General features: G+C 43.3%; 1 protein-coding gene across 1 annotated transcript; it reads left to right on the plus strand.

Annotated features, from left to right (window-relative positions):
• The first annotated feature begins 274 nt into the window (after positions 1-274).
• Positions 275-25,903, plus strand: LOC6591501 (neuronal PAS domain-containing protein 4A). Its single transcript, XM_002016849.2, has 11 exons — positions 275-314; positions 2,330-2,727; positions 12,136-12,317; positions 15,418-15,488; positions 17,069-17,158; positions 20,077-20,376; positions 22,577-22,761; positions 22,867-22,973; positions 23,581-23,734; positions 23,830-25,163; positions 25,403-25,903. The coding sequence occupies exons 2-11, from the start codon at positions 2,372-2,374 to the stop codon at positions 25,414-25,416; spliced, it is 2,793 nt and encodes a 930-aa protein (XP_002016885.2). The 5' UTR covers positions 275-314; positions 2,330-2,371; the 3' UTR covers positions 25,417-25,903.
• The last annotated feature ends 1,671 nt before the right edge of the window (positions 25,904-27,574 follow it).

Consider the following 27,574-nt stretch of genomic DNA (forward strand, 5'->3'; position numbering starts at 1 on the left):
AATACATACTCGTGTGTAAAGTGTATTGAGAATAATAGGAAATAATAATTTAATCAAATACGTACGAGTATTGTGCAATAGAAACCCCTTTTCGGATCTAATCTGCTTAGCAATAGTTAATATATGTTTTCAAATATTAAGTAAATATAAATACAAGTTATTCAAGTGTCAAACATTGTGGATAATCAAAATAAATAAAAATAAAAATAAAATCAAAAGTAAATTATGAAATAATTACTTATGCCAAAAGCCAGCCGTCGGAGCCAGCTCTATAACCAAATGGATATCGCAAATTGAATCTTTCGAGTAAAGAGGTAAGTTGAAACCAAGGTCCCCAAAAACCTAGCCCCCAACCCGTACGTAATTTACCAATTTCATTATTAACTTTGATAGAAATCAAACAACAAAATACTTAAAAAGCCAGCATCCAACTCAAACGCCGTAACCGTAACCCCAAAAAACCTAATATTCAAACCGAGATACTCACAGACACAGAGAAACACACACAGCTATCCGCAAAATGTACAATGAGATATATCTGCGGAGTTCTTCATTTCATTCAATGACTTTTGGTGGTCCCTATTCAAACAACTCCAAACAAATTCAAGCCCCGACTCGATGACACTCCAAACGTCAACTCGAACAAATTTTTTCCCCGTCTCTGCCTTGCCGGTCGGTGTCTTGCCTCTCGCTGTGATAAGTTCACTTGACAATGAGTTGCAACAAAGAGCCCAAAAGCCAGGCAGGCCAAGATGGTATACGGTACCCCCGGAGACGGTAGTGAATACTCAAGTAGAAAATTTGAAATTCATTTAACAAAACTAATTTCAATTGTTGCACTTTTGGCCCGAACGGCCAGTAGAATCCCAAAGAATAAGTACGTCGTTGTGAGATCTTTGAGATTTTCCTTGGCGCCATCCCAAGTGGCCTAGAAAAATGCTGTATTTGTTTTGAATATTGAAAGAAAGTGATAGTGGGTTGCCCAGAGGAGGGGCCAGATTTAATGATTAGGGAAACTGGCAAAGGAAAGTTAAAAATTGGGAGAATTCGTATATGGGTCAATGCTCTGAAGACTGAATTTTCAGGAATATTGAGGCAAAGCATTGTTTGAAAATATATGCAGTACGAATTTAAATTACAAAAAAATAGTCTGCAAATTTTTTTCATCTGAGTCAGTTGGACAATCGTTGCTATATTTTTTATATTCAGTCTAGATTAGGATGGAAAATTTTAATTTAAAATCGGATTTATTAAAGCTTAATTTCGCTTGATAATGCATAGATATTCACAGCTCTGAACAAGAATTTCGAGTAGTAGAGATAAAGTTTTTCCATTGAAAGACAAATAGAAAAATCTTCGCTTCCCTTAAACAACAGTCATTAATAGTGGCTGCTCAGCCTTAGAAAATAACATTTAAATTCAGCATAAAACACCTCACACAATCAGCATTGAAATCCCGTAAAAGTGTACAATACTTCTTCAAATTTATTTCGAAAGAAACAAACCGATAAAACAGAAAAAAGAAGATTTCCCTTTATACAAACAACTATTATATTTCCAATCCCTGCTCTCTCTCTCTCTCTCTCTCTATCTGTATGGCCGCTAGGCATAATCGTAATTTGATTGATCATTATTGAGGACTTAACGAGTTTCCGATATGATCAACATAGATATTAACCCACTGAGTGTTTAGTATTTGTGTTGTTAGACATTTCATTAACCTCTAGTTACTGATCCGCCAGGAGAGGCCGAAGCCAAATCAAATGTCATAAATCATTTTCGAGCTGCCTCCTCCACCGAACTCCTTATGCAATCAAATGTTCAAATAAAAAATATACCATATCAAAAGCGCCAACTCATCAGAGAAGAGGGGAAGGGGAAGGGGAATGGTAGCGGGAGGGTAAAGACTGGGGAGACGTCTCCGCATTGGGGGTACTCCGGAGTCCGGACAATTGTTCAAATACGACTCGATAACAATGCAAATCAATTCTTTGGATTGACTCGCCTTCAAACAATTCAAACAATATCTTGAACTATTTTCAACTATTATCTGTATCTCCGTGTACGGGATCTGTGTGCTACATCTGTGTGTGTTTTGGGACTGGCCAAAAGGGAGAAAAAATAATAACAAAAACCGACCTAATCAACAATTGTTGTTCCATTTCATTAGCAAATCGAAAAAAATAGAGTCTGCAGACTTTCATTAAGATCTACATATTGATTGATATTTTTTTTATTTTCCATTGTTGTTGGCACACAAATTTTTGCCCAAATAACCGTGACAATCTGCGACTAAGACGAAAATTGCCCTGTCATTTCTTACTTTTAGAATTGAGATTAAATATTTGCGAACGTGCGACGACGCCACGACATGTATGCGGATAATAAACGTGGCCTAGACAAGGTGACGGCTGCCACCGCGCCTACCATTGCCCTCCAACAGCAGCAGCAACAACAACAACAGCAGCAGCATATGCACCATCATGTGTTGCAGTTGCAACAGCAGCAACAACAACAGCAGCAGCAGCAGCAGCAACAACTCCAACAGCATCAGCATTTGCAGCATCAAATGCATACGCATCATAATTTCCAGCCACACGAAACAACAGCAACATTGTCACAGCAGCAGCAACAGCAACATATGCAACAGCAACAGCAGCAACACCAACAGACAGTACAACAGCAGCAGCAACAGCAACAGCAACAGACAGCCGGCATGTTTACAAGGTAAGTTCTTAGCGCCAACATTCTACCCGAAACCCCTCCCTCCATGAGAGGGACCCCCTTTGGAGACCTTATCATCAACCTCCCCGCCCAGCCAGGCACGCATCAGGAACTGCCTGCCCAAACATGCAAACTTTTAATTTCAATTTGTTTCGCACGCTTCGATATTTGTCAATTCGGATTTGAAATACGAGGCCAAGTTCGCATTCGAGGCCCAAGCCATTCTCCCCACAAAAAGGTACTCCTTTCGGTTTCTCGTCAGGGGATTTCTCTGCATGTTTCTTCCGATTTTCTCTTTGTTTTTGTTGCTTTTCGGTTAGTTCTTCTGCTGCTGCGGAGGCTGCTGCTTCTGCTGCTGCTGCCGGTTTTAATGGCCTCTTGTATTGGCAACTTGTAGTTCGCATTTATCTGGCTCTCGTAATCTTCTCAGCCAGCCCCAATCCACTCTGCGTACCCGTACCTTGTACCCCGTACCCACAGCGCCAATTCGCGAAAAGACAAAAAAAAACGCGCAAAATTCACTCTGAACTGAAGCTGAGACTCCAGCTAAGACTGGAGCTGGAGCTGGAGCTGAGGCTGGAGCTGGAGCTGAAGATGCTGTGCCATTTTATTTAGCTCCAATTAATTAGTGCTTCAAATGTTTTGCCATAAGTTAAACCCGCACAGTGCGATTGACATTACCACGTTGGCAATCGGACGTCCACTAAGACCGTCGACGACGACGGCGACAACGACTACGAAGATCCAAAATAAAAGGCGTCTCCACACCACCAGCACCAGCACCACCAACAACAACAACGTTGCGGAGATGCCAACAGAGTTAGGCACATCTCCTGGCTGCTGCTGCCGTTGCTTCTGAAATGTGTAAAACTCACGTGTGATGTTGTTGATGGCTCGTTCTTTGTTCGTTTCGCTTTTCTTTTTTGTTCCTTGCAGCGCCTTGCAGCAGTGCCAGAACTCTTTCTTCTTTCGTGTGGGTAGGTGTTGGCTCTTAGCTCTTGGCTCTTTTCTGTTGCCTTTTGGGTGGGTGTAACATTTGCTGGTGGCGAGCGAGCGGAAGCGGTATCCCCATAGAAATTAGACCATTTTGTAGTAGCAACTGAGCGGAACCATTAACCAATTGATAAGTCCCAGACGGTGACGAGCAGGCGACACGAAGCACTCCGAGCAGTGTGAAGAGTACAGAAGGGAGAACAAAAAGGAGAACTTTGCAAGAAAATCAATTAATTAATCTTCGTCGAACTATCTAAATTGGAGAAATTAGATTTTGTTGGCCGGGATTGTTTGAGATTGACAGATTAGGTTCAAGAAGCATCGACCCATAGCAACGATAGTTTGATAAAAATATATCGTTGAGAATTCTAGAAACCCTTTTACAATAATTGATAGAAACATAAATTCGAATGCAACCCCCGGCTCACTCGCTCGCGCCGATATGAGTAAAATATCGGACGACGACCCAAAACTTTTGCCATATAATAGAGAAACTAGCTAGTTGCTGATTATAAACCGATATACGCATTAAGTTTGAGAAAAAAAGATAAGGTACAAAAATTAAATCTTGAAACGTCCCTTAGTTCTTCAGAATAGGTACAAATGTAAATCCATAGTTCTATGTACTCCAACGACTATATGTATAATTAAAAAAGGACATCGATATACAATATACATGACTAGACATAAAGATCAAGATTTTACATATAAACATAACAGGGCAAGTATAACTTAAAGTACAATTTGTTGGAACATCAGTTATCTTATGATAAATATTGCAATAGATAATAAATAATAAAATATATAAATTTAAGTTACTAGTTGCCAGTTCATTCATTTGATTCATACGCGACGTGACCCATCAAAACTATCAATTAACACATGACATATTTGGAATTCCAGAGCTTAAAACCTAAGAGCCCCTTCCCCCTAAAATAAAGTTCATTGTTCGCACGGGAAAGCAGCACGCGCTCTTTCAAATACATACAGATACAAGTATAGATAGAGATACAAATACATATACATGTGCAGATGTATTGTAATGCTAGAAATGGTGGTAAAAACGGATCGGGTAGATTTCTATAAATATTTTCATGCTCCAACAAGAAATGCCAACAAAACGGCCGCTCACAAAACTGAAACAAACAACCGTTAAACAACGAAAACTATATCAATATGCTCTAAATAATAAATGACACTAATTAAAACGAAGAAAACTTGGTGTTTGTTGTTTTTAACACATCCAGCAGTGCCACTAGTCGAGCAGTAGAGTCAACAAACCTCGAACCACTCCACTCCCAGAAGGAAACCAACCAAAGCCAAGGAAAACCCAGAGTCAAAGCCAAAGACGCCTCTGAGCCAGCCGCTGAGATGCATTCGGAAGGGGCATTTGGTAGAGGGGTGCTTCCTGAGTGAAACTAACCGAAACCGTTGCGTTGCGTATGGTGTGTGGTTTGTACGGTTTGTGTCTATGTTTGTGTTTGTGTGTTGGGCCTGAGCCTGTGCCTGTGCCGATGGGTGTTAATTTTGGCAATTAGCATACCCCCTCAGATACAGATACAATTTTTGTATCTGTAACACTGCATAGGGCTCTCTGCTGGCTCTCTGGCGGCTCTGACAGCAATTTTATGCTGCTAATTTCATTAACACATTTCTCGAGAAAAGCGAGCAGCCCGGCGGGCAATGCTATTTACCCAAGTTGGGATATTAGACATTGGTGCAGTGGATGTTGCACCACATATAAATGTTATGGATCGCACACTCGTACACTGGAAATTATGTGTGGCACGGGGAAAGGTATTCCACTGAGATTAAAGCTTGCAGCTGCAGACTGATTTCTTCCTCTAGTCTATTATCTTTTTGTCAGTGCATGACTTCCTCCATCTAATTTCTTTGATCAATATTTGGTGACGCGCGTCGAAACTGATCTGTGTATGCTCTCATCTGACCAGTCATTTCTCTGCTCGAATATGAAATGCTGAGCAAATAAGTGCGCCGCCTCCACCCTGGGGCTAAGATGCAAAGAAACTTTGCCCTGGGGCTTACCAAATTATTTAGTTGCGGCATCCTTGTGCTAATTGCCTGACGGTAAAGTGCAGCATTCTCAGCCGCCTCTGCCGCTGCCCAAGCCTCAGCCGCAGCCTCAGCAGCCAGGCTAACCATCAATCCCGTGAGTCTCAGGCCCAGAGTTGGTAGCAGATTCGAAGTAGCAGCATAGTTGGGGTAATTTCTGGCCAAGCCACCGCCGGGCACAAAATATACTCGTACAGACCCAGACCCGATACCGAGACCAAGAACCCCAAAGAGCCCAAGTCATGGGAAAATTTCCGTACACACACAATTTGGGGTTTGGCTTACGCTTACAGGGGAGAGAGAGAGGAGAATCTGGTGGAGGAGGAAGAGGAGCCGGAGCTGGAACTCAGGGTAGAGGAAAAAACTCAGTTTCGCACGCAAATTAAGATAATCGAAAGCAAATGCAGCAACGGTAGCAGCTCTCCATGGTTAGGCTCGAAAAAAAAAAAAGGAAAAAAGAAAAAAAGAAACGGGTTTAGTACCCGGTAGCAACAAATCATAAAAATATGAAAAATTATGCGGCGGCGTCGGTGGCAACAGCAACAGCAACAGCACCAACAGTTCCTGCCACAAATGACGATATCCAACCAAGTCCAGACCAAACCGAGCCGATGACGACGTCGTCATCATCATCGAAGTGTGCTTTTGGCAGTCCATCATTAAATTGTGGCTAAGATTCCAATCAAACATACAAGACAAGGGGAAGAATCGAACCGGAGCAGCCAGCCGCATCAACGGTAGCCACTTGGATTCATTTCTTTTGAGGCAATGAAATTTCAGCTGCGGTCGCCTCTTGCGCTTCGCTGTGGTGTGGTTTTGGATTTTTACAAATATATGCGTCAAAATAAACAGTAGCTACTGCCCGCCAGACTTCTTTATGAGCTTTTGAGAGCAGTAAATTATATGGCTACGACTTGCGGGGCTACCACAAGCTCGTAGCTAGCCTAATTGATTGATTTAATTGAAGGATGGGTTAAGGATATGGATTTGTGGCTGTCCTTGAGGCTTTTGTGGAGATCTGAATAGTTTTTAGTTTGAGTTTTGAGATGTCGTTGGTAGCCATTAAGTCGAGTTGTACTTCTGATAATATCCCTTATAATATTCACTATCTTTTTGTATACCAAACTAGCTACATATATCCTAAGTAGCGGTTGTGCTTTGTCTCTCTCTTTCTCTCTAAGTTTTTCCCATCTCTTATGAAAAGTGCGAGCAAAATTGAGAGAGATACTATACCAATACTGTTCTACAGATCATGAAATATGGTACTAAAACTCCCTGAAATGAGAGTTTTAAAGTTCTAGTAGTGCCAAAAAGATTTTAGCCCTATAGAAAATCAAAGCTTCAGACTATAATTCATACCAATCAGAGACATTATTCGAATAGCTTCCTACATGAAATGACAGCTGGTTACGACAGAAATCTTCTCTCATCCAGCCACTAAGCATTATTTAGTAGATCAACCGTACATTTATCAGTGGATATCAATCAGAGTCCTTAACCGAATGACAGCCCATCGAAAGATCTGCGATCGCTCACACATGGCTCTTCTTCACTTCTGCCACTAAGCTGCCTACATTACACAGTGGATCATATGCCTGCATCTAGGGGCATGGTATCCCGTCTATCCCAAGCAGAGAGCTTGGCCTGCTGCTCCTCCTCCATCAATACACACCTGAGGCAACTCTTACCTATGGCCTGCCATATAATTTGGTTAAAGGCCGCAACCAACCGCTGAGCACCCCATGGTTATTAGATGGCCAACATTCAGCCAGCTTTTTGCAAGTCTTTTTTTTTCTTTAGTTTTTTGTTGTGTACTAAACGTCGCCCCGATGCTAATCTGTAGGTGTGTGTGTGTGTGTATATGTGTGAGAGAGTGTGTTTGGGGCACGCAGCGCGGTGGAAAAGGTATCGATTACTGCCACCGACTTACGCAGAATACAATAAGGCACCCGCGCGAACTAAAGACTCTGGGGAGGAGAGAGCGGTGTGGTCCTGCAGGCCAAACAAGTGTTTCTCACACAGAATTCCAAGAAATCCTCGGAAACCGAAAAATGGAAAGCATTGTGCGGCGCCTGGGCAATTAATTTGACTCAGGTCGGGCCCGGGCCAGGGACCGGGACTTGGTGTGGGTTCAGCTGAGGTTGGGTTTAGGGTTACCCAAAGCTCAGACTGGAGCCCGACTCGGACTCGGACTCGGACCCGAGAGTCGGAGAACTGCCCATCAGTTTGAGGGTCTGGCATTCATTATACGCCGTTTTGCACTATTTTTTTGTTCCTGCAGTCAGAGTCAGATGCTGCTGCAAAGATGCCGAAAGAGAAAGAGGGAGGCAGAAATCATTAGAGCTGCCCGCAAGCCCAATACCCTGGCCAAACTATATCGTGGGAATATGGCAAATAAACTCGCCCAAATTACACACACACACACACACACACACACACACAGAGCAGATCCGAGCAGAGCAGAGCAGAAATCGAATGGGAGTGAGAGAGAGATATCTAGTCGGGGGACTAGACAATTCGCACAAGTCAAGCCAAAGACAAGACGCTCCAGGAAAAGTGCAATAAAAATTTGCGCAAATTTCGTGTTTCTCTTGGCCTGCAATTGGTATTGACTGACTCTCGGCGAATTGAACTCAGTTGGAGTCTAAGTCGGAGTTGGAGTTTGACTCTGGGAGTCTCTGGTATCTGGTATATCTGGGGCTGGGACTCGACTTGTCTTGGACTGACGCCCCTGATGCATATTAAAACTCGACTTTGGATTGATACGTGGCCCTTCTCTGGTGGTGAGGGTGATGGAGTTAGTTTGCAGCAAGTTCTTGTGATTTATTTGCTGCACAAATTTTTACGATGGCGCTCTGAGGGCCCTCTCCATAAAATCACTCAGAAGAAGATCGCAGGACTGCGCCCATAGATGAGCATTTAAAATCCATTTAAGTTAATAGTTTGGCATTATATTTCTCTGGTCTCTGGTCTCGCAGGTCTCGCTGGTCTTTCTGGTGGTTTATGTGCTAATTAGTGAGAGACTACGATTGGCATTGGGGATCGGATCATTGGAATCATCGCAGGCATCACAATCGAACTGGAACAAGATCTGTGCCTAATTTCTCCAGAGCACGTTAAGTTTTTGGGGTCTGGGGCTTTATCTAGTCGAGCGTCGACGGTACTACCTCCGCCAGAGCGGTCCTGGCTTGATTAAGATCTTTCGAGTGCTCGCAAGAGGATCCCCAGTCAGAGATTAAACATGTGGTTGTGGCTGTGGCTATGGTCCTCTGGGGTCTCTGGCTGGTTCCACCACCAACGCGCAGTGGGTCTGGGGCAGTGGCTACTGTCTGCTCGATGATCCCACACCCGCCTCCAAGGCATACTCTGCTCGGTGATGCTGCTGCTGCTGCTGCTGCTGACGCCTCGCTAAGAATCGTGTTTATGCTTTTAATTAGCAACAACAACTTGTACAGTAGTTGCCACAACAACAACAGCAACACAGCAACGGCAACGGCAACAAGTTGGTGCTACTTAGTGCAGATTTCAAGGTAGCGATAGATATATTAAGAAATGTTGACATGTCTCGCTCACTCAGATAAATTTTGATGTAGATTACAGGCAGCCCCCGGATCGCCACGAAAGGCCCCAAAAGATGCGCGGGAGTCCGTCCGTCCGTTCCGCTCCTATCCAGATAAATCTCATTTCATCCTCTCCTCTCCTCTCCTCTGGTTGTGGCCGTAGCCATTAACACGTTTTTGGGCTTTATTTTGTTGAGGTTAATTTTGTTTCTTTTTTTTTTGGCATGCATTACGAAAAGGATGATGGCATTATCATATTATCGCCCATGCTACTGGAATCTTGTTTATGATAAATATTTGCTAGACTTATTAATTATGCCACAAATAGCCAGGTCAGATAAGAAGATTGCAAAAGCTTTAGACATTTTTAAGTAGCTAATTGGAAAAAGTGACGGGGAATGTTCCCACATGGGCGTGTGGGAGGATGGGAGTGGGACTGCCCCAAAGATGGTATTTCAAAGTTATTGATCGTGCTGAGAGATTTCCCATGTACATATATTTCAGAGGTTTCATAAGCATTTCTGTAAACATTTAGCAGTAGGACCCTTCACCACGACCATATCAAATCCCACACGGCCAACAATCGCCCTTCTCCTTGCCAAACATGTGAACCATATGTCAGGAGGTCTGACCACAATCGCAGCATTTAAATCAATATTCATTTTAATTGTACAAATCACCTTGACTTAAATGTGTGTGCGAGAGCCGAGCCACTCGACCACTCAATTCTGGGCCAAGCCAAATCTGTTCTATTATGGCCAAGACGCACAGAGGGACCGGGGGCCCACCGCAACGGCAGAAAACGCGATGAATATTTCAAAGCCAGAAGGCGAACGCGCCGATCCGTTGGCCCCCAGGCCGTGGATGGCGTTCGGTTCACTTTGCATGCCTCGCCGCCGGTTGTTGCATGCAACACTCAACTCACACTCTCGTACTCGCACACAGAGCCGCGGTTGCAGATACACACGGACACAGTGAGATTGTTTTAAATGTTAACATGGCCATTTAGAGGCAATAACAGCGGCAAAATGGCAGACAGTCGACAACGGTCGACGAGAAAGCCAAAAAGGCGCGGGCACTTGCTGTTATTACAACAATATTACCAATATTTATCAAAGCTCTCTCGCTGGCTTGCAAAATCTCAATCCTCTCACCCTCACCCCCCATCACCCACCGGCACCGCTGACCCACCGGGCAACAACTACAACAATGGCCCGATCGACGTCAGCATAAATAAAAATGCTCATACGCCGCATGCGCCATAGAGGACGCGGACGCGGACGCAGACGCAGACGCCGCTGCATAAAAAGACAAATTTATGATTTATGAATTCAACCTTGTAAATAATATGCTCACAAAAGTACACACGGACAGTTCTGCTAAACGTTTGTGCAGCTCCGCCGCTTGCAACAACAAGCATAACGAATGAACAACCAACCAACAATCCAGCAAACTGAGACTGACCAACCTACTTGCACAATTTTTCCGCACAAGGCATGTGGCAAGTGTGCCCCACATCAACCACACTGCCTGCAAGAACCACTGCAAACAACCGAAGCACCACAGCAAGAGCAACAGAAACAGCCACAACTTACTGCTTGTTGTATGATTTTTAAATGCGCGATGAGTTATTTATGCATCGGGCATCGGGCTTTGGTATGTGCGATCCATCGTTAACCCACTGTTGCCAGCGGCTGCGATTTAAGAATCACTTAATAATAAATGGCACCTCATTGAGAAACAAAAGTACATCAATATAATTTTGTACCTATGCAATAATAAATTATATGCGGTACAAATTTTCTCTCCTTAAACACTATTAGGCTGTTACTGGAAAGTTGGCAAGTTTTAGCCATGCTGAGAGATAAAGACTCCATGATCGTTAGAATAGCCATAGAATTAGAATACGATAAATGTCTCAAACAAGTCTATCGGCTTTCAAGCATTATTACCAAATTTCCATTTAAAATTAAAGAATTAAACCAGTTTTCAATAGGGGCTTACAGACAAATATTAATGTTGTATTATTTGCATAATAAGCACATACATAAATCACAAAATTAAGACTTAATTAACCTTTTTGTTTTATTTTATACTCTACTTTATTAAATAAAAAACTAAGCAGTACTACTCACAAGAAAAATTTAAATTAGTAATTGAGTTTCAAATAAGTAACTTAAGTAAGTCAAAGTTGGAATTTCCTCAATACACCCAAACAAATCATCTCGCGAATTCCTTTAAAATTCTTTAGAAACTGGTGGACCATTCCCATTACCATATACCACTACTCAAGGAAGGATTAGCTCTTTTAACATCAATGTACCGTTACAGAACTATTAACATTCTTTAAGAAAGAAAACCCAATTGTTGCATTTACTTATTTTACATTTATGTAGATATTTTTCTATTAAGTTATTAGCTAGCAATATAAAGACAAAAGAAAGGTTTCCACGAATTCCCAGAATTGCTTAAGAATTCCCTACCAATTCCATTAGCATACACAAAGCTCCTTAGTGGGTTAAAGCCGACTGACAGTCAGTGCGAAGGAGACACACTCACATGGGCCTCACAGTGGTACAGTGGAACACACCCGAGTAGGCGGCTGTGAAAACACATGCCTGGTCTGGGCCGGCGGCTAGTTATGTGTGGTGTCCGCTGGCCGCTGTCTGTGGTGTCTGGTGTGTCTGCTTATTAAGCTGTAGCTGTGAACGTGCTCATATATTCTAATTGTTTCCTTATGCCTCTCTTAACCGAGTTCTGTTTCTTTTTCCCGGCTCCGTTGCAGGTTCGATGCCAACAAATCGACCAAGGGCGCCTCCAAGATGCGACGAGATCTTATAAATGCCGAGATAGCCAATCTGAGGGATCTGCTGCCATTGCCGCAATCGACGCGCCAGCGTCTCTCGCAGCTGCAGCTGATGGCGCTGGTCTGTGTGTATGTGCGGAAAGCCAACTATTTTCAACAAGGTAAGCGCCCGATCCCCGAACCCCCAAAGCCCCCAGAGCCCGATGCATATGCATGCTGATAATTGGCTGCACGTTGATTGAATATGCATGAGTCATGAGCAGATGGAGATGGAGATGGAGATTGTGGCCAAGATTGGGGGCCAGAGAGTCCGCGAAAGAAAGATTGAGACCCACCGCCGCCTGGCTGGCTTTCGTTTAGGCCGGAATAAACCGCTATGCGCAGGCGCATGGCTCGGTTTAAATCAACATCATTCATATGTCGAGTGTCCCTCTATCATTCGCTAACCTGTGACTGCAACTACGACTGTGGCTGAAATTGTTTTCGGCCAAGTAATTGCCTAAGCGTCTAGGCACGCACCCAGGCGGGCCGAAATTGCCCAGAGCCCCTCTCGATGCCTCGATTCCTCGAGATGCCAGAGGAGGTCCCATCCTCCTTTAATGCGCATGCTCGCAGGTCAACGCGCAACCGAACAAGATCGTTCGCTCTTTACTTACCCACTTCTGCTGCTATTTTTTGCTGTTTTTGCTGTATTTTTTTGTGGATAATTACGAAAATTGTTTTTCAAATTAGCGTTGTGCGGTACATAAGCCCATAGATAACACACAAGACTCGAAAGACTCTTAACTCTCGGCTCGCATCTCGCATCTCGGCGCAGACAGAAACGGACCCGAAGGAAACCCATGTGAACTCGCGTTTTGCGCGAAACTATTGCAGATCCGTGGCATACCACACCACTGGCATGGCAGCAGCAGCACCACCAACCACCAACCCACTCCTCCACCAACTCTGGCCTAGACCCGACCCGCTCTACGACTATGTCTGGGGCCAGGCAATTTCACAATTGCAATGGTAACAACGAGCGTCTGCCTGGCATTGCTATAAATATTGCGATAAATCAAAATGTGCGATTTATGTGTTCTACAAATTGCAAAAAATTAAACTTAAGTACTGCCTTTTCTCCTTCATCCACATCTCTCCATCCACCTCTCTTTTCGGCTAAGTGTGAGAAATTGTCGGCGTTTTCGTTGGCCCGTATCTTTCGGTTATTTGGGTGTGTTGTTGCTGCCGTGGCTGTTGTTATTGTTCATTGTCATTGCACCGTTTAAAAGCATTTATAATCACAAATTGTGTTAATATTGGCACGCCATCGAAGTCGCTTTTTATTCATCCCCGTCCCCCAAGTTCAATGGATTCATTCGTTTGCTCTCTGGCGGTGTGCCTCTACGAGTACGAGTATGTGGGTGTGGCTTTCAAGATAGTCGCGATTAATGAAATACATATTTATAAAACCAAATTGAGTTTTCAATACAATAAGAATCTTTTCTTTTCTGCTTGGTATGGCAATATCTTCAGCCCGGCGGCGGCTTAAGACGGTTTCAAGACCGTATAATTGGCAAGCATTTAGTATTGTCATATTTGCCAGCGAATCGCAAGAGAGGCATAAAATAACTTGTGAAGTGATCACTGACTAAAAATAGTTTTCGGCTTGCCCCGTGGGTGTGATTTTAGCAAAAGATTCGTACACAACAGGGTCGATAGGCGTCTGGCAAACATCAGCATCACCTTTGTTGTTCCGTTTTTGGCTACTGGACAGGTTTGAAATAGGGTGCTATTCTAAGTTCAAATAATTTGTAAAATCAATATTGCGGTACGTCTTTTATTGTTTGGCTCATTAGACAACTTGCAAGTATAAGTTTATTATTTTTAATGATTTATATTTAATGATCTTAGCAGTAAAAGTGTTTATATTTTTTCGAAGAAAGCCCTTGACCGTAAATAATTTTATTTATAAACATAGTTCAGAAAAATCCTTGAAGTCGATAAGTAATAAACCTTTATTATTTAGATTTTTTCAATACAAATAATTGACTTTAGAAAAGATTCTAATGCTTACCCAATTTTATAGTCGCAAAATATTTTAAATACCTCAAATTATGTATAATATAAATATTTTTTATGAGCAATTGATCGGTTTCAGAGGCAGGTTGAATAATCAAAACCATTCAAACTTCATATTCAACTCTCTTGGAAGCAATAATAGAAAATACCTGTACTACTAAAAGTGTGGTTGTTAATTGGTAACTTGGTAATTGGTAATAATTGTTCAAACAAATGTAGATTAATTTCAAAACAGATTCTTAAGATATTGAGATATTTTCAGCAGCAGCAACATTCCCTTGCCCTTGTATACCAAAAGCTAAGTGGAGAAGCATTGAACTGTCTGCCACACCCCAATGTCGGTTTGGCAGGGGGAAGGAGGGTGGGCAGAAGGTTGAATCAAGTACACTGACGACAGACTTCTTGGCAAAACGGATTTCTGAGTATTCGTATTGTATAGTGGAGTGTATACAGAGGAGTGGATATTAAAAAGCCCGACGAAAATCCGCCTGCATTCATGGCCTTTCCGTTCAAGTTCAATGAAATTACCAGTTGCGGTTGCTGTTGCTGCTGCTGCTGTTGCTGTTGCAGTGATTGTGGCCCGATCATGCTGATTTTGTGGCCGTTTCTTGGCTTTGTTTTTGCTGTGCTTTTCTGTTTTGTTTGCCAGGTGCGGGAGTATCTCGTAGTGTTTGAAAAATAATTGATCTTGATGCGGCCTGCAATGCAGCTGCAAAACTGCAATTGCACTTGGAGATCGCTGCCTGATGTTGCTGTTGCTGATGCCGTTGCTGCTGCTGCTGCTGTTGCTGTTGCTGCTACGGCGGCTGTTGCGGCTGCCTCTCTAAGTGACAATGACACATTTTCTTTTTGTGATTCACTTGTTTTTGTAAGCCAAACAAACATCGTATCGCGTTGCTCATTGTATTTGAAATATAATCAATGAATTAGCAATCAAATGCATTCAACAATTGCCGTCTCCAAAGTGGGAGACAGACCGAGTGTATTATTAACAGATAGTTTTTTAATTAGCCAGGGGTTGTGCATATAAATTACAGCCATGGGAAAATACTCACATCCACTTAGTGCCGGCTTTTTTTTCCGCTTCAGACGGATCTCTCCTGATCGCAGGGCGCGCCTGCGCAAGACACAAAAGGTCAATTAACTTAATAAGCATTATTTTTGATCAATGTGTTTTCCGTTTTCCCCATTTCATTGCAGTATTTAAGCGTCACAATGCCATGCATCACCACCATCATCAGACAGCAACACCAAATATTGGCTTCTCGAAGGTAAGAAACTGATTGAATTTCCCAAGAAATACGAGTCCAACAATTCATATCCAATCGGGGGATAATTAGGAGGTAGATTGCAGAATATCTGCAGTCATTTACCATAACGTATAACCATAGTATAACCCCTACAGCTCCCCGCTTTGATGACATTTTGATTAGGCTCCCAGGGAGCGCAGGACCGAACCGAGAGAAACAACTCAATTTAAGCAATCGCGCAGTGACAACTCAACCGAAAGTTCCCGGGAAAACAACTCTATTAATGGCACAAAAGCTGGCCATATCATAAGTCAGAAATCATTTGTGGCCGCCGCCACTTGCTGCGCCAAAAGCGAGAAGAGGCGAAACAATAAATGCCCGGGCCGGGGAAAAAGCTAGAGATTTGCCCAAAACCACCAGGAGCAGACAGTAGTCAGTCAAGAGCTGCCTGCCTGGCACTGACTGCTCCAGTCGGGCCAGATTGATCTACATACCTGTGCACACTCGTGACTGAATTAAATACTATGTATATCCACCAGCCATAGTCATAGCACTCGTACTACTCTTTTCTTTTTCCCCTCTTTTTTGATTCTCCTTGTGACTGTTTTTGTTTTTGTTTTTTTTTTTTTCGTTTGTCAGTTGTCAACGCGAGCATAGGCCGGGCTTTTGGGCTAACAATTTATTAGTGTGCAGACGCGAAAATGAATTTGCATTTCCAACACAAGATTCAATTTATATTTTTTCACAAAATAGAGGGTGTCACATAACAAGTTGGATTTGATTAGCCAGTTAAGAGTTAGTTGAATTGGCTGCAGGCTTTGTTGATTTTCAATGGGGTTTCAGTTCTGCAAAGTTAATTAAATTATGATTTACCAAATTAAAATAGTATAGATATAAATGTTTGGAAGCATTTGGAGAACAATTTTGATAATGTTTTGGTTTAAATTAAAAATAAATTTATTTAGAAAAATGTCCCAGGAGTATCTTCCGATGCAGGATCTCCAGTATTCGAACATTGAAGTTGCTTAGTATTTTTAATATATAGGATAAAGGCTATAGAATATAATATATAGGATATTATAGGATTCAAACTCTGGCCCAGGGACATGGTTTCTTATTTTATGCATCTGTATTCATTTTAATTGATTTTTGTATTAGAGAGTTATTTTCCGGCCTATCCCCTTCTTTTATCTAGGTTCTTTTAGAGTCATATGTGATAATTACAATACCCTAAAATATTCCTTATTAAACCACCAAAATGTTGTATCTGTTTTCTTTTCTTTCTTCTTCTCTACTATACTTCCCTGGTTGTTAATATTTTAATTCTTAGTTAGCAGTTAATTGTTAATTAAATAAATAAATAGTGGAGAGAGGTTAAAATGGGGAAGAGTACTTTAAAAATTCTTTTTTCAAAAAGAAATTATTAAGTAATTATTTTTATATACATAAGTACATATTTATGAAAAATGCTAAGACAACTATTTTAGAAGAATTGTAGTCCTAGTAAAAATTCAATACCAACAGATCTGCCTACATTAAGCAACCATTTAAACCATCTCAATGGTAAAACTCCTTTACTCATCCACATATTTGTCTTGCAGGCACTTTCCGGCTTCCTGATGATGCTCACACAAAATGGCAAATTGCTCTATATATCGGATAATGCGGCCGAGTACTTGGGCCATTCCATGGTAAGAGTTTTGGCCAAAGTTTGCGAAAGTTTTGGTTTTGTTTGTTGTTTTTTTTTTGGTATTTCCTTCTGCTTAAGGGGTAAAATTGCTACAACCCGTGATACAAATCTCTGACAAGCGACAACAGGCAAACGACGATGCCTGTCGTCGTCGTCAGAGCATGTCATAGACTCGGAACAGCAGCGGCAGCAACATATTTGTTGCAAGTTTTTGTCTGTTGTTGGGGTTGCTGCTGCTGTGGTTGTTGTGGCTGCTCCCGTTGACAAGTTAGCAACTGTCTAAAGACCTAAAGAGCGAGACAGACACAGAGACCCGATTCATTGAGCTTATATAAATCCGTTTGCTTGTACGAGTACTACACAAAAGTTCCTTAAAAACTGCGGCTCGATTTTGCTGTTGTTGCTGTTTTAGTTTTCGTTGTTGTTGTTGTTGTTGTTGGCCGTGTTTCAAGCTTTGTTTATTGCACGTTTATGCTGCTTAAATAGCAAGGTTATACATATCTAAATAAACTTATATCTCTCTATATATACTCGCTATACTCTATACTCGCATAGTATGTAACATGTACTACGTGGCCTTTCACTTTGCATTTGAACCAAAGTTTTAAATAAATCTCAGGCAGCGACCTGAGTGCAGCCTGGCTCACACATGTGACATATCTCCGTTCTACATTGCCAGAACAGACATTGACAAAGGTACGCGAGATTATGTGCCAGGTGATTGTCGGGCTCTTCAAGTCTTCGAGACTGCAACGGGGCGTATGTGCAACGAGCGAAAATTATGCCATAAATCAAAGCTAGCCAGAGCAGCAGACCCAGACCAGCAACAGATCGGATCCCGAAGTGGGTAATTGTTTGTGCAAATGGCTGGGACACTCGTACCCCCAAATACTCGATCAGCTTCCTATCAAAAGGAGGCCTTTCCCTGTGACCAGGCGCTCGACATGTGGTATGAGGCCACTTGTTATTTTTTAGCCAGACAACCTTTCATATCAACTAGAGCCTCATTGCAGCCCCTTGCAGCAGCTAACAACACTCTTGTTGCATGGGGGCCCGCTCTTGAAAGGCAGTCAGAGCATAGACAAGAACAAGACAAGGGGGAAAAAACTTTGCCAATTGGCAACCATGACATTTGACAGCCTTTTGGCCTTTGTGCCGGGCCTTATCAGGAGTGCAGAGGAGTCAGAGTCGGAGCCAGAGCCAGAGCCAGAGCCACAGCCAGAGCCAGAGCAAGACCAAGAGTCTTTGTCAGGGAGTGGAACTGGGAGACACCCACCACAAGCACCAACTAAATGGTCAGTGAAGTTCATAAATTTACTCGTATGCCATGTGTTGGCATAATTACGGGCACAATAAACGGAATTGGTGTGCACATGGACAGGCCCAAAAGTGGATTGCCCAACCTTTTAATTTGTGGCAAGGCTCAGAGTTAGTTAGCGGCAAGAAAACGGCAGCAGCAAGAAGGGTACCACCAGCAGCAGCTACGACTGCGACAACCCACAACGAGCAGCAGCAGCAGCAGCAGCAGCAGCAGCAACAACTACAGGCAAAGTTAATTAACAAACTGCCAAAAATGTCAATAGATCTTGGTAACATTGTTGGTGCTCTGGCTGTTGCTGTTGCTGTTGCTGTTCCGAATAGCCGATGCTGCTTTGGCTATGTCCGATGTGGCTAATGTTGTTTCTGTTGTGCCTGTGTTGTTGGGCATCATAATTTGAATTCGATTTTTGCATATTCCCATAACAAGTTGCCATTGTCATGTGTCATGTAGCGACAGTGGCCATAAATAAATTACAAGTACAACAACGGCAACAACATGCCATTATAAATTGGCCGACCGATCGGTTAGTTTTGTTTTAATCGCTCTCTCTCTCTCTCTTTAACTCCCTCTCGCTGTCTCTCTATCGATCGCTCTTTTGGCCAGCTCTATGGCCATAATTGTCAACTATAATAAAAGCTTATGACATAAACGGCCAACAGGCAACAATTGGCATCACACAGACACACAAAGCCAGCCAAGATGACCGTGCGAAAGCCACAACAACTGGCTGACACATCATTAACAAATTAAAACAATCGACTGACTAATTGAACTGAAGTTTCATTATCCTTAATCTCCATAAATGGGCACAGATGCGCTTTCAGAAAACTGAGCATTTTTTTGGATTCATCGGCATAAATGTGGGTGCATATACGAGAGAGTCCACAGATGACATCAATTTATTGTGATCAGTTCAAGGACAGCTAAATAGGAATAAGTGGGTTACAATTTAACACACAAATTTGAGGGACCTTCTAACAGTTATATTTTTTACATATTTTATTTAAAAAGAATTTTAATAAATTCATTCCGACAAAGTTGAGTTGTAAATTGTACTCCAATTTTTAGTTAAAGATTTAAGAGGACACATTTTATATTCATTTAGATTACTATGGCCTAAAAAATATATTATATAAAATATAATATAATATAATATAATATATAAAAATATATTACTTGGAAAATATCATTTGGAAAATGGACAATAAAATGATTAACAATTAACAATATTATTTAACAAATAATCTTTTAAATCTTTTATTCAGGCTTAATACTGACATTAGTTAGGCGATGATTTGATCAAATAATTATTTATATCGCGGCTGAAACAATTTTATAAAAAATAGGAGCCACTCAGCAGCTGCAAGGAGTTCGGGCTACTACATTATTATCAACGTACTCGTTAAATATACAATATAGCACTATGGAGTATAGAATAAAGCTTATATTTATATTGGAACTTATATTTAAAAAAAACAAAAATACGCAATGTCATCTCCTCTAATTGTTGCTTTTGTACCAAACTATTTGCTGACCAGTGTAAACCCGTGTTAACTCTTTGTATCTCCTCTCTCTCTTTTGCCCTGTCTCTTTAATAGGAGGATCTGCTGATACATGGTGACTCCGTTTACGATATCATTGACAAACAGGATCACGCAACCATCCAGGCCGAGCTGAATCGGAACGTGCCACCGCAGCCAGGTGGCAGCCAGGCGAACAGCGGTGCTGGCGGCGGCGTCGGCGGCATGAGCGGCGACTCAACGTCCAGCAATGGCAGCGTTGGTGGTGTCGGTGGTGGCGGTGGCGCCTCCAGTCTGGAGGGCGAGCATCGCATGTTCCTCTGTCGCATGAATGTTAGTCGCAATGCGCGACGGCAAATGCGTTTCGGCGATCAAAAGGTGAGTGAAGAGCCCAAGGAATCGAGCGACTCGTTGAGTGTGTGTGGATGAGTAAGCGCGTGTAAGTCTCTGACAGAAATTGATGAATGAATCACCTGGGAAGCGTGTTGCGTGTAACACTTGGCCAGACTTTGGAGGCATCGTCTCGAGTCTCAGACTCCACTCCGCTTCAGCTTCGACATCTCGCTCTCTGCCATGAATTATGCATGAGGCGCAGAGACCGGGGAGAATGGAAAAATGGAAATGGAGATGGAGTTGGAGATGGAGATGGAGTTTCAGCATGCGTTTAGTCTGACTCTGGCTCTGACTCTGACTCTGGCGAGCGGCTAACTGGTCATACATCTTGCCAACGAGTTTAGGTTTCTATAAGCTGACAAACGATGACAGTTGATGCGGAACGGGTGGGTGCCCCAAGCTTCTCTCTCTCCCACCTTTCAGCCAACTGCTCTGATTGGCCGCCTCTCCACGGTCTGTTGATGATGATGTGAATAAAAAAGGCAGCAAAATGCCGCAAGAGTATGCCCACCTCAACACACAACAATATGAAGTTGTCAGTGGGTCTGTGGCAGGCAAGCTGTGCTCCTCTCGACGCGGGCAGGTTGAACAAGACAAGACCAAATCTGTCAACGTGTTGAGCGACGCGTTGGCTGTGACTCTGACTGTGGCAGGCAGCCACCGTTGCCCGTTTTGGGATGGATGTGCCCCCGGCTACTGTGCAGAGTCGTCTCTCGCAATGTTGTGGGCGGTCGCTTCACTTTTATTCATATCTCCGATCCGCTCTTTTTTTCGCGTCCATTTTTCTCCTCAGTGCAGCGACACACAGATGTGCGGCGGCGGTTAAAATTATGGAGATAAGGCAAGGCGTTGACAGTTGGCTGAAAACGTTTTTAATTAAGTTGAATGTTGGCAGTTTAATGAGGTGCAGGAAGTGCATGTTGAGAGATTTTCTCATCACTGTACGCGGATAAAGTTGTTAAAAGATTATGTTATGTTGGAGTAGGCCCAAAAAGGTAGCAGAAGAGAGATCTTTGAATGAATGAAACGTGGTGAGAAATAACCAAAAAAAAAAAAAGGATAAAGACAACTACAGAGCTGATCTTTAAGATCTTTTTAAAGTCCTCTTAAATAGACTGGTTTTTAAAACCTTCAGAGGTCAATCATTGTAATTCCATCCTTGAATAAAGATCTTTAGAGAAAGTTTTTCCAAATGCTAATTAACCATCCTATAGCCTAGTAATAATGGTCAACTGTTCGGATCTGAATACCAACATTAGCTACACACAACTTTCGAATCCATTCCCAGCCTAGGAAATCGAATACCTAGCATAAGACCCACATGAACTGTACCAGCGATAACCCTCAAAGTCGAACCCCAGCCCAGAAATCCAAGCGCATTCACTCGCAGTCAGCAGGCAGGCAGCAGTCAGCAGTCAGGCAGGCACACTCGTTAATATGCAATAAAAATGGACCAATAAATAATTATGAATGAGGTCAGGCATAGTTCAGTGCTAGTACCTAGTACCCAGACAGTCATTCTCGTACCCCATAGACAAAAGACACAAAAAAAAAAAATCAACCAACAACAACCAAGAAGAAACGGCGACAGCGCCGGCAGTGGCGCCTGCTCCCCAGTCTAAGGTCGTCTCATTTACCAAAAAATAAAGAGAAAAAAAACCCCAAACGATGCTGGCGTCTGCGTCATCGACGGGTTTGGGGGATCTGGCAGTGGGACTGGGTTTCGGTATCAGGATCGTCGGAGCTGCATTTGCATTTAAGCAGAAGAGGCTGCAGCGGCCCATAAGCTACGAAAATGCAATTGCAGTTGGGACGAAATAAATGCAGGCACGTTTTAATTGGGAGACAATGGCTCGAAGACTGTGACTGACTCTCGCAGACTGCCTCGGAGACTGCCTGGTGTGTGTTTCTGTGTGTGGAGTAGAGGAGGTAGGAGTCCCAGGCTGGAGTCAATACTGGGACAAAACATTTCTGTGATTGCCTTTTTTAAATTATGGAATCAGAGTAAAATGTCTATGAGAGAGAATCCCGGCATGCCGAGCCAAAAATGGCCATACTACTGCCCGCCAGCCAGTAACAGGGCAACGTCGTTGGGCGCCAATTTTCGTGGGAGCCAGCCGAATGTGGTCCCAGAGAAAAACTCCAGATCCTCAACTCGTTCTCGCTCTGCCTCTCTGTCTTGCAGGTTGTTCTTGTACAGGGTCACTATTTGTCATTTCTGCCGCTCTGCAGTCGGAACGAGCCCGTCTTCTTGGCCACCTGCACGCCCATCGCCATGCCCGAGACGCGGGAGTGTGTGGTACAAGGTGCCACCAATGTGTTTACCACGATCCACTCGATGGATATGAAAATCGCACACATCGATAAGAAGTGAGTAGCCACCGAAAAATATTGGATATATTTAGTAAATGATTTTTATTATGTATTCATTAATAATCATTTCTTTGAAATCCGTTTATTGTTTGATCTTCTTAGTGGAGAGTTCCATTTGGGCTATGAAAAGAGCACATTGCAGGCAACATCTTGGTACAATCTGATTCACAGCGAAAACCTTCGGGAGGCGCAAAGCAAACACAGGCTAAGTAAGTGATTATTAATGTTTTTCCTTAGTATAAATATTCAATTTAAAAGTGGAAATGTATAGTTTTGAATTCTTGTATTCGATTTCATGGCTATAATTTAGGTTAAATGAAATCTTGAACGATATAAGCTCAAATCGAGCAGAAAAGTCTATAAAATCCTTGTAGCTGCTTAGAATTTATTCAAAATAAGTCTAAATTGATAAGTTAACTAAAAAAGAAACTACTAGATAATGGATTAAATTAATTTGATCTGACATCAAAAGTTTCAGAATCTTATATCTTTTGAGATCAAAATCATAAAAATGATCAACATCATTCAATCCGCTTGAATGGCTTTATGGATCTATAAAAACCTGTTTAAACTACAAATGTACATAAATGAAATTTAGAATTAAATCAGAAATTGATTGTAATCTGAAACGTTGAATGAGTAGCATTTTAAATCGATTAATATATATTGAAGTGATTGAAAAAATGCATCTAAAAAAATTCAACAAAATTGATTTGATATCTAATATTATTAATTCAAATCTTGAAAAATCGGGCTTGCCCCATAGTGATAATATAATAATTATATTTAAAAAATTAATTGATATTCCATTCACAGTAACCCAATCGGAACAGGATCGCAGCTGTATCCTGCTAGTGCGAATGCAGCGCTCCAGTGGAGAATACACGTGGGTCCATGTGGTGCTACAGGTGCGGGATAGTCCAGACTCCACCCAGCAGCCTGTGATCGTGTGCACCAATCAAGTTCTCAAGTAAGTAGAAACCTCTCCGAATACACCAATCCATATCCACCTATCCAGAGACACACGATAACCCATGGATAACCCTAAATCGATTGCATTTTTAGTGATCGCGAGGCTTCTGTAATGCTGGCCAACTCCTGGCTGTACCACTATTACACCGTACAGTCAAAGATCCAATTTGGTATGCCGCTGGACAGCGGTATGCGAGTGCCACCCGGTAGCTCCTCCAGCGGTTATTACAGCCCCCATTCGACGCACTCGCAGCAGACGCAAGGTGGTAGCACTCCCGGCCTGAGCATGACGAATGCCGCTGCTGGGATGACGACTGTGTTTGGCAGTCATCATCATCCGCATCACCCGCACCACCATCATCATCACCACCACCCAGCCGCGGCCTATCATCATCATCCGCATATGGGGAGTTATGGCGGCGTCTATCACGCGGAGGCGGCCATCGAGCTGAAGGAGGATCAGCCACTGTTCAGCTTCCAGGAGCCCGTCGACTATAGTCAGGTGAACGGTGGCGCAGGGAGCGGTGGCAGCCCAGTCACACCTATCGCCACCACAACCCCCAACCCCTCTAGTAGCGCCAGCCAGAAGTCCACTCAATCAGCCACGCCTCCGCCTCCAAAAAAGCGTGCCCGGAACAAGCTGGAGCCGCTGTATCTGCATGCAGAACGCTCCCCGGCGGCAGCGATTACGCCGGAGCCGGACTGTTACGCCCTGCACCCACATCCGGCGACGGCATATGCCTCATCCGCGGTGGCCAGCAACGATGCCTCGGTCATCTATGCCACCATTGTGCCGACGAGACCACGGCTGCCGAACAAATCGCTGCCCCCCGATCCGGCGGACTTCATCGAGCAGTGGAATCCCAGTCCGCCGTGGTCAGAGTCGGCCCAGAAGGCCTCACTGGACAGCTTTGGGTCCTCCCACGAGCTGAGTCCCTGTATCACGACCACACCGCCCACGCCCACCAGTGCGACGCCCCACCAGAGTGGCCTCGGCACGCAGACCATCGGACCGGCCTTTAGCTTTGAGTGGATGTCCGATCCCCTGGTGCCACTGACCTATCAGCAGTGGCCACCCACAGGAGACCATCACCAGCAGCTGTCACAGCACCTGGCCGCGACACAGCAGCAGCAGAATCAGCCACATCATCATCATCATCATCCGCACCAGCATCATCATCAGCAGCACCAGCATCTCATCCTCCAGCAGCAGCAGCACCAGCAGCAGTCCCAACAGTTAACACTTCATCATGTCCACGTGGCGGGGGGGACGACAACAACAGCGACAACGCGTGCGGAGCATTCCATCGATGGGGTAGCGCCGGTTCCGTCACTACCGATACCCATACCCATACCGATACCCATAGCGATACCGCTGACGGTGACCACGGGCCATGCAGATGCCGGAGAACCGGTTGAGGATAGAGGTTAGTACATTTTGATTGGCACGATTTTTTATGAAGCTGCGGCCAATTGGCGGACCGATGCTAAGTAATTAAGGTCGACAAAAACATAGCTATCCCATCCCCGAAACTAGTAAAAAGTATCTTAATTATTGATAAGACCGGAGGAGATTCTTTGGAGCTTCCGCCAGCCACCAGCCACTAGCCACATGCCACGCTTATGCTAATGCCCCTCGCCATCGCGCTCCCTCTTCTGCTTGCAGATCCCAAAAATTAGTGACCGGCAGAAAGCTCGGAAATACCCAGAGATCGGATCAGATCGGATCGGCTTGCAACGGCGGCCAGGTGATAATCACACTTAAATTAATTGCCACTTGTCATCTTAGCGTTTAAATTATTTTTATCTAACGAAACACACCCAAATGGAAAACAATAAATTCTCGCTATAACACATTCATTTCTCCACGAGTGTATATCAACTAATTTAAGTAATTTCCATAGAAACCATTGTTTTCCCTCTCTTCCGTCTCCCTTTTCGTATGTGCAATCTCGGAAGATACTTAAAAATATATGCAATATACATATATATGAAAATAACACTTGGAAATTAGTTTTGCGATAGGAAACAGCAGCAGCAAAGCAAAGGCAAACAGCACTAAAATTAATATAACAAAACAAAAAGCAACACCAAGCCAAGAGAGCTCTATTAGTTGTAGCCACAGTTTTTTATTAGCGTTATTTTTTATGGCATGCGCTTGAACATTTTTACGACTATTTCTGTATCTTGTATCTGTATCTTGACATATACCCGTACATGTGTGCATTAACTTCGTGCGTAATTCGTAGACGATTTAGGTTAATTATTTTATTTATTAAACGTTTTATTTATAGACATATTTATTACTATTATGCTTTGCTTTATTTAATAAACAAACATTTAAAGTATGTATTTTCGTTTAAAAATTCCAAGAACTTGAACCGACATTTTTATTTGAGTGGAACTGGGATGGAACAATGGATTGAAAATAAAATGATATTAACTGGAGTCAACTCAATAAATATTTGGAGCTTAAAAAATTTAATTCGATCCGCCTGAATAAGGCTAAAATAAATAATAAGTAAATTCATTGGGAAAGCTTCTCTGTAAGTGCAAGAAAATATTGTACAACTGTACTGGTTTTGAAATTTAAATTGAGCTTCGAACTCTATAAACCAGTCTATCCTTTCCATTAAAAACCCACTAATGATCATCATTTGACCCAAATCACCCCACATATCATAAAAAAGCCCAAAATCTAAGGGAATTTGCCTTCTAATCTGATCATATGACGACAAAATCGATTTCCATAATAGCAAACAAAGCGCTATGGGAAAATGTCATGATTTTCTTAAGTCTTCCATTTAATGCCTTGCACTCTGAACCAGCAACCGAATTCGCTTTCGCCCAAAACGAAAAAAAAATAAAAAATCGGAGGGAAAACAAAACGAAAATTCAAGCCCCGAAAGCCACTCCCCATACCCAATGCGCCAAGTTTGGGTAACATTCATAGACATTTTCAGTTTCAAACTACTCGTACTCGTACTCGTACTCGGACTTGGGGCACCACTTCATGGTGACGACGACGCCGAAGAGACCCCGGCGACGACGCAGAACAGACGCCAGACAGTTGGATTTCACACACAGGCCCACTCGAGCCCGACGATGAGGAGGCAGGCAGCAGGCAGGCAGGCAGACTCCTTTTTTCGGCTGCTGCTGCTGCGGTTGCGGCTGCGGCTGCTGTTGCAGAGATCTTTTGGTGATATCCAACAAATATTGTAAGTAGAATGGCCAACAAAATAACAGACAAACAAAAAAAAACAAAGCAAACAAAAAGCAGAGAAAAGGCAGAGAAGAGACAAAAAACCAAAAAACCAAAAAAAACTAAACGGAATGGAACGGAACGGAACGCTGACGATGTAGACGCCGCAGCTGGCGCGATTGAATGACTCCTCGTCGTCGTCCGTTGTCGGTTGTCTGAGATACTGACTGGCTATGTGACTGAGAGATGGAGACTGGAGACGAAGCTGGAGATGGAGACCTGGGACTGGACGACGACGACACACTTACAGGCGACGACGTCGTCCAACCAACAGCAGCATTCTCAGAAATATTGGTGTAGGTCACAGTCAGAGATAACATGCTGCGGACGGACTGTGTGTGCGGCTCGGCTCGGCTCGGATCGGCTCTCAGTCCTGGCCCGGCCCGGCCCGGCCTGGCCTCATTGTATGCAAATGTGCCACGATCAACGCGAGCCGTATAGCCAGCCAGCCAGCCAGCCAGCCAGCCAGCCAGCCACCACCCGCCCAGTCCGATCCAAGACCCCAGCTCCTCCGACCAACCCCCCGGCTCACATCTGCTCCATCTCCTTGCTCCTGACGCTACTGCTCTTCATGGG

This window comes from Drosophila persimilis, unplaced genomic scaffold (genome assembly GCF_003286085.1).
Source record: "Drosophila persimilis strain 14011-0111.01,24,50 unplaced genomic scaffold, DperRS2 tig00000000-arrow-pilon, whole genome shotgun sequence".
In the NCBI taxonomy this organism is placed as follows: Eukaryota; Metazoa; Arthropoda; class Insecta; order Diptera; family Drosophilidae; genus Drosophila; species Drosophila persimilis.

Bases quoted from the DNA above. Each gene is read 5' to 3' on its own strand.
- LOC6591501 (XM_002016849.2), top strand. From the start codon at position 2,372: ATGTATGCGGATAATAAACGTGGCCTAGACAAGGTGACGGCTGCCACC. The intron at 2,728-12,135 runs GTAAGTTCTTAG...GCTCCGTTGCAG, and splicing joins ACAGCCGGCATGTTTACAAG to GTTCGATGCCAACAAATCGA. The intron at 15,489-17,068 runs GTAAGAAACTGA...TTTGTCTTGCAG, and splicing joins CAAATATTGGCTTCTCGAAG to GCACTTTCCGGCTTCCTGAT.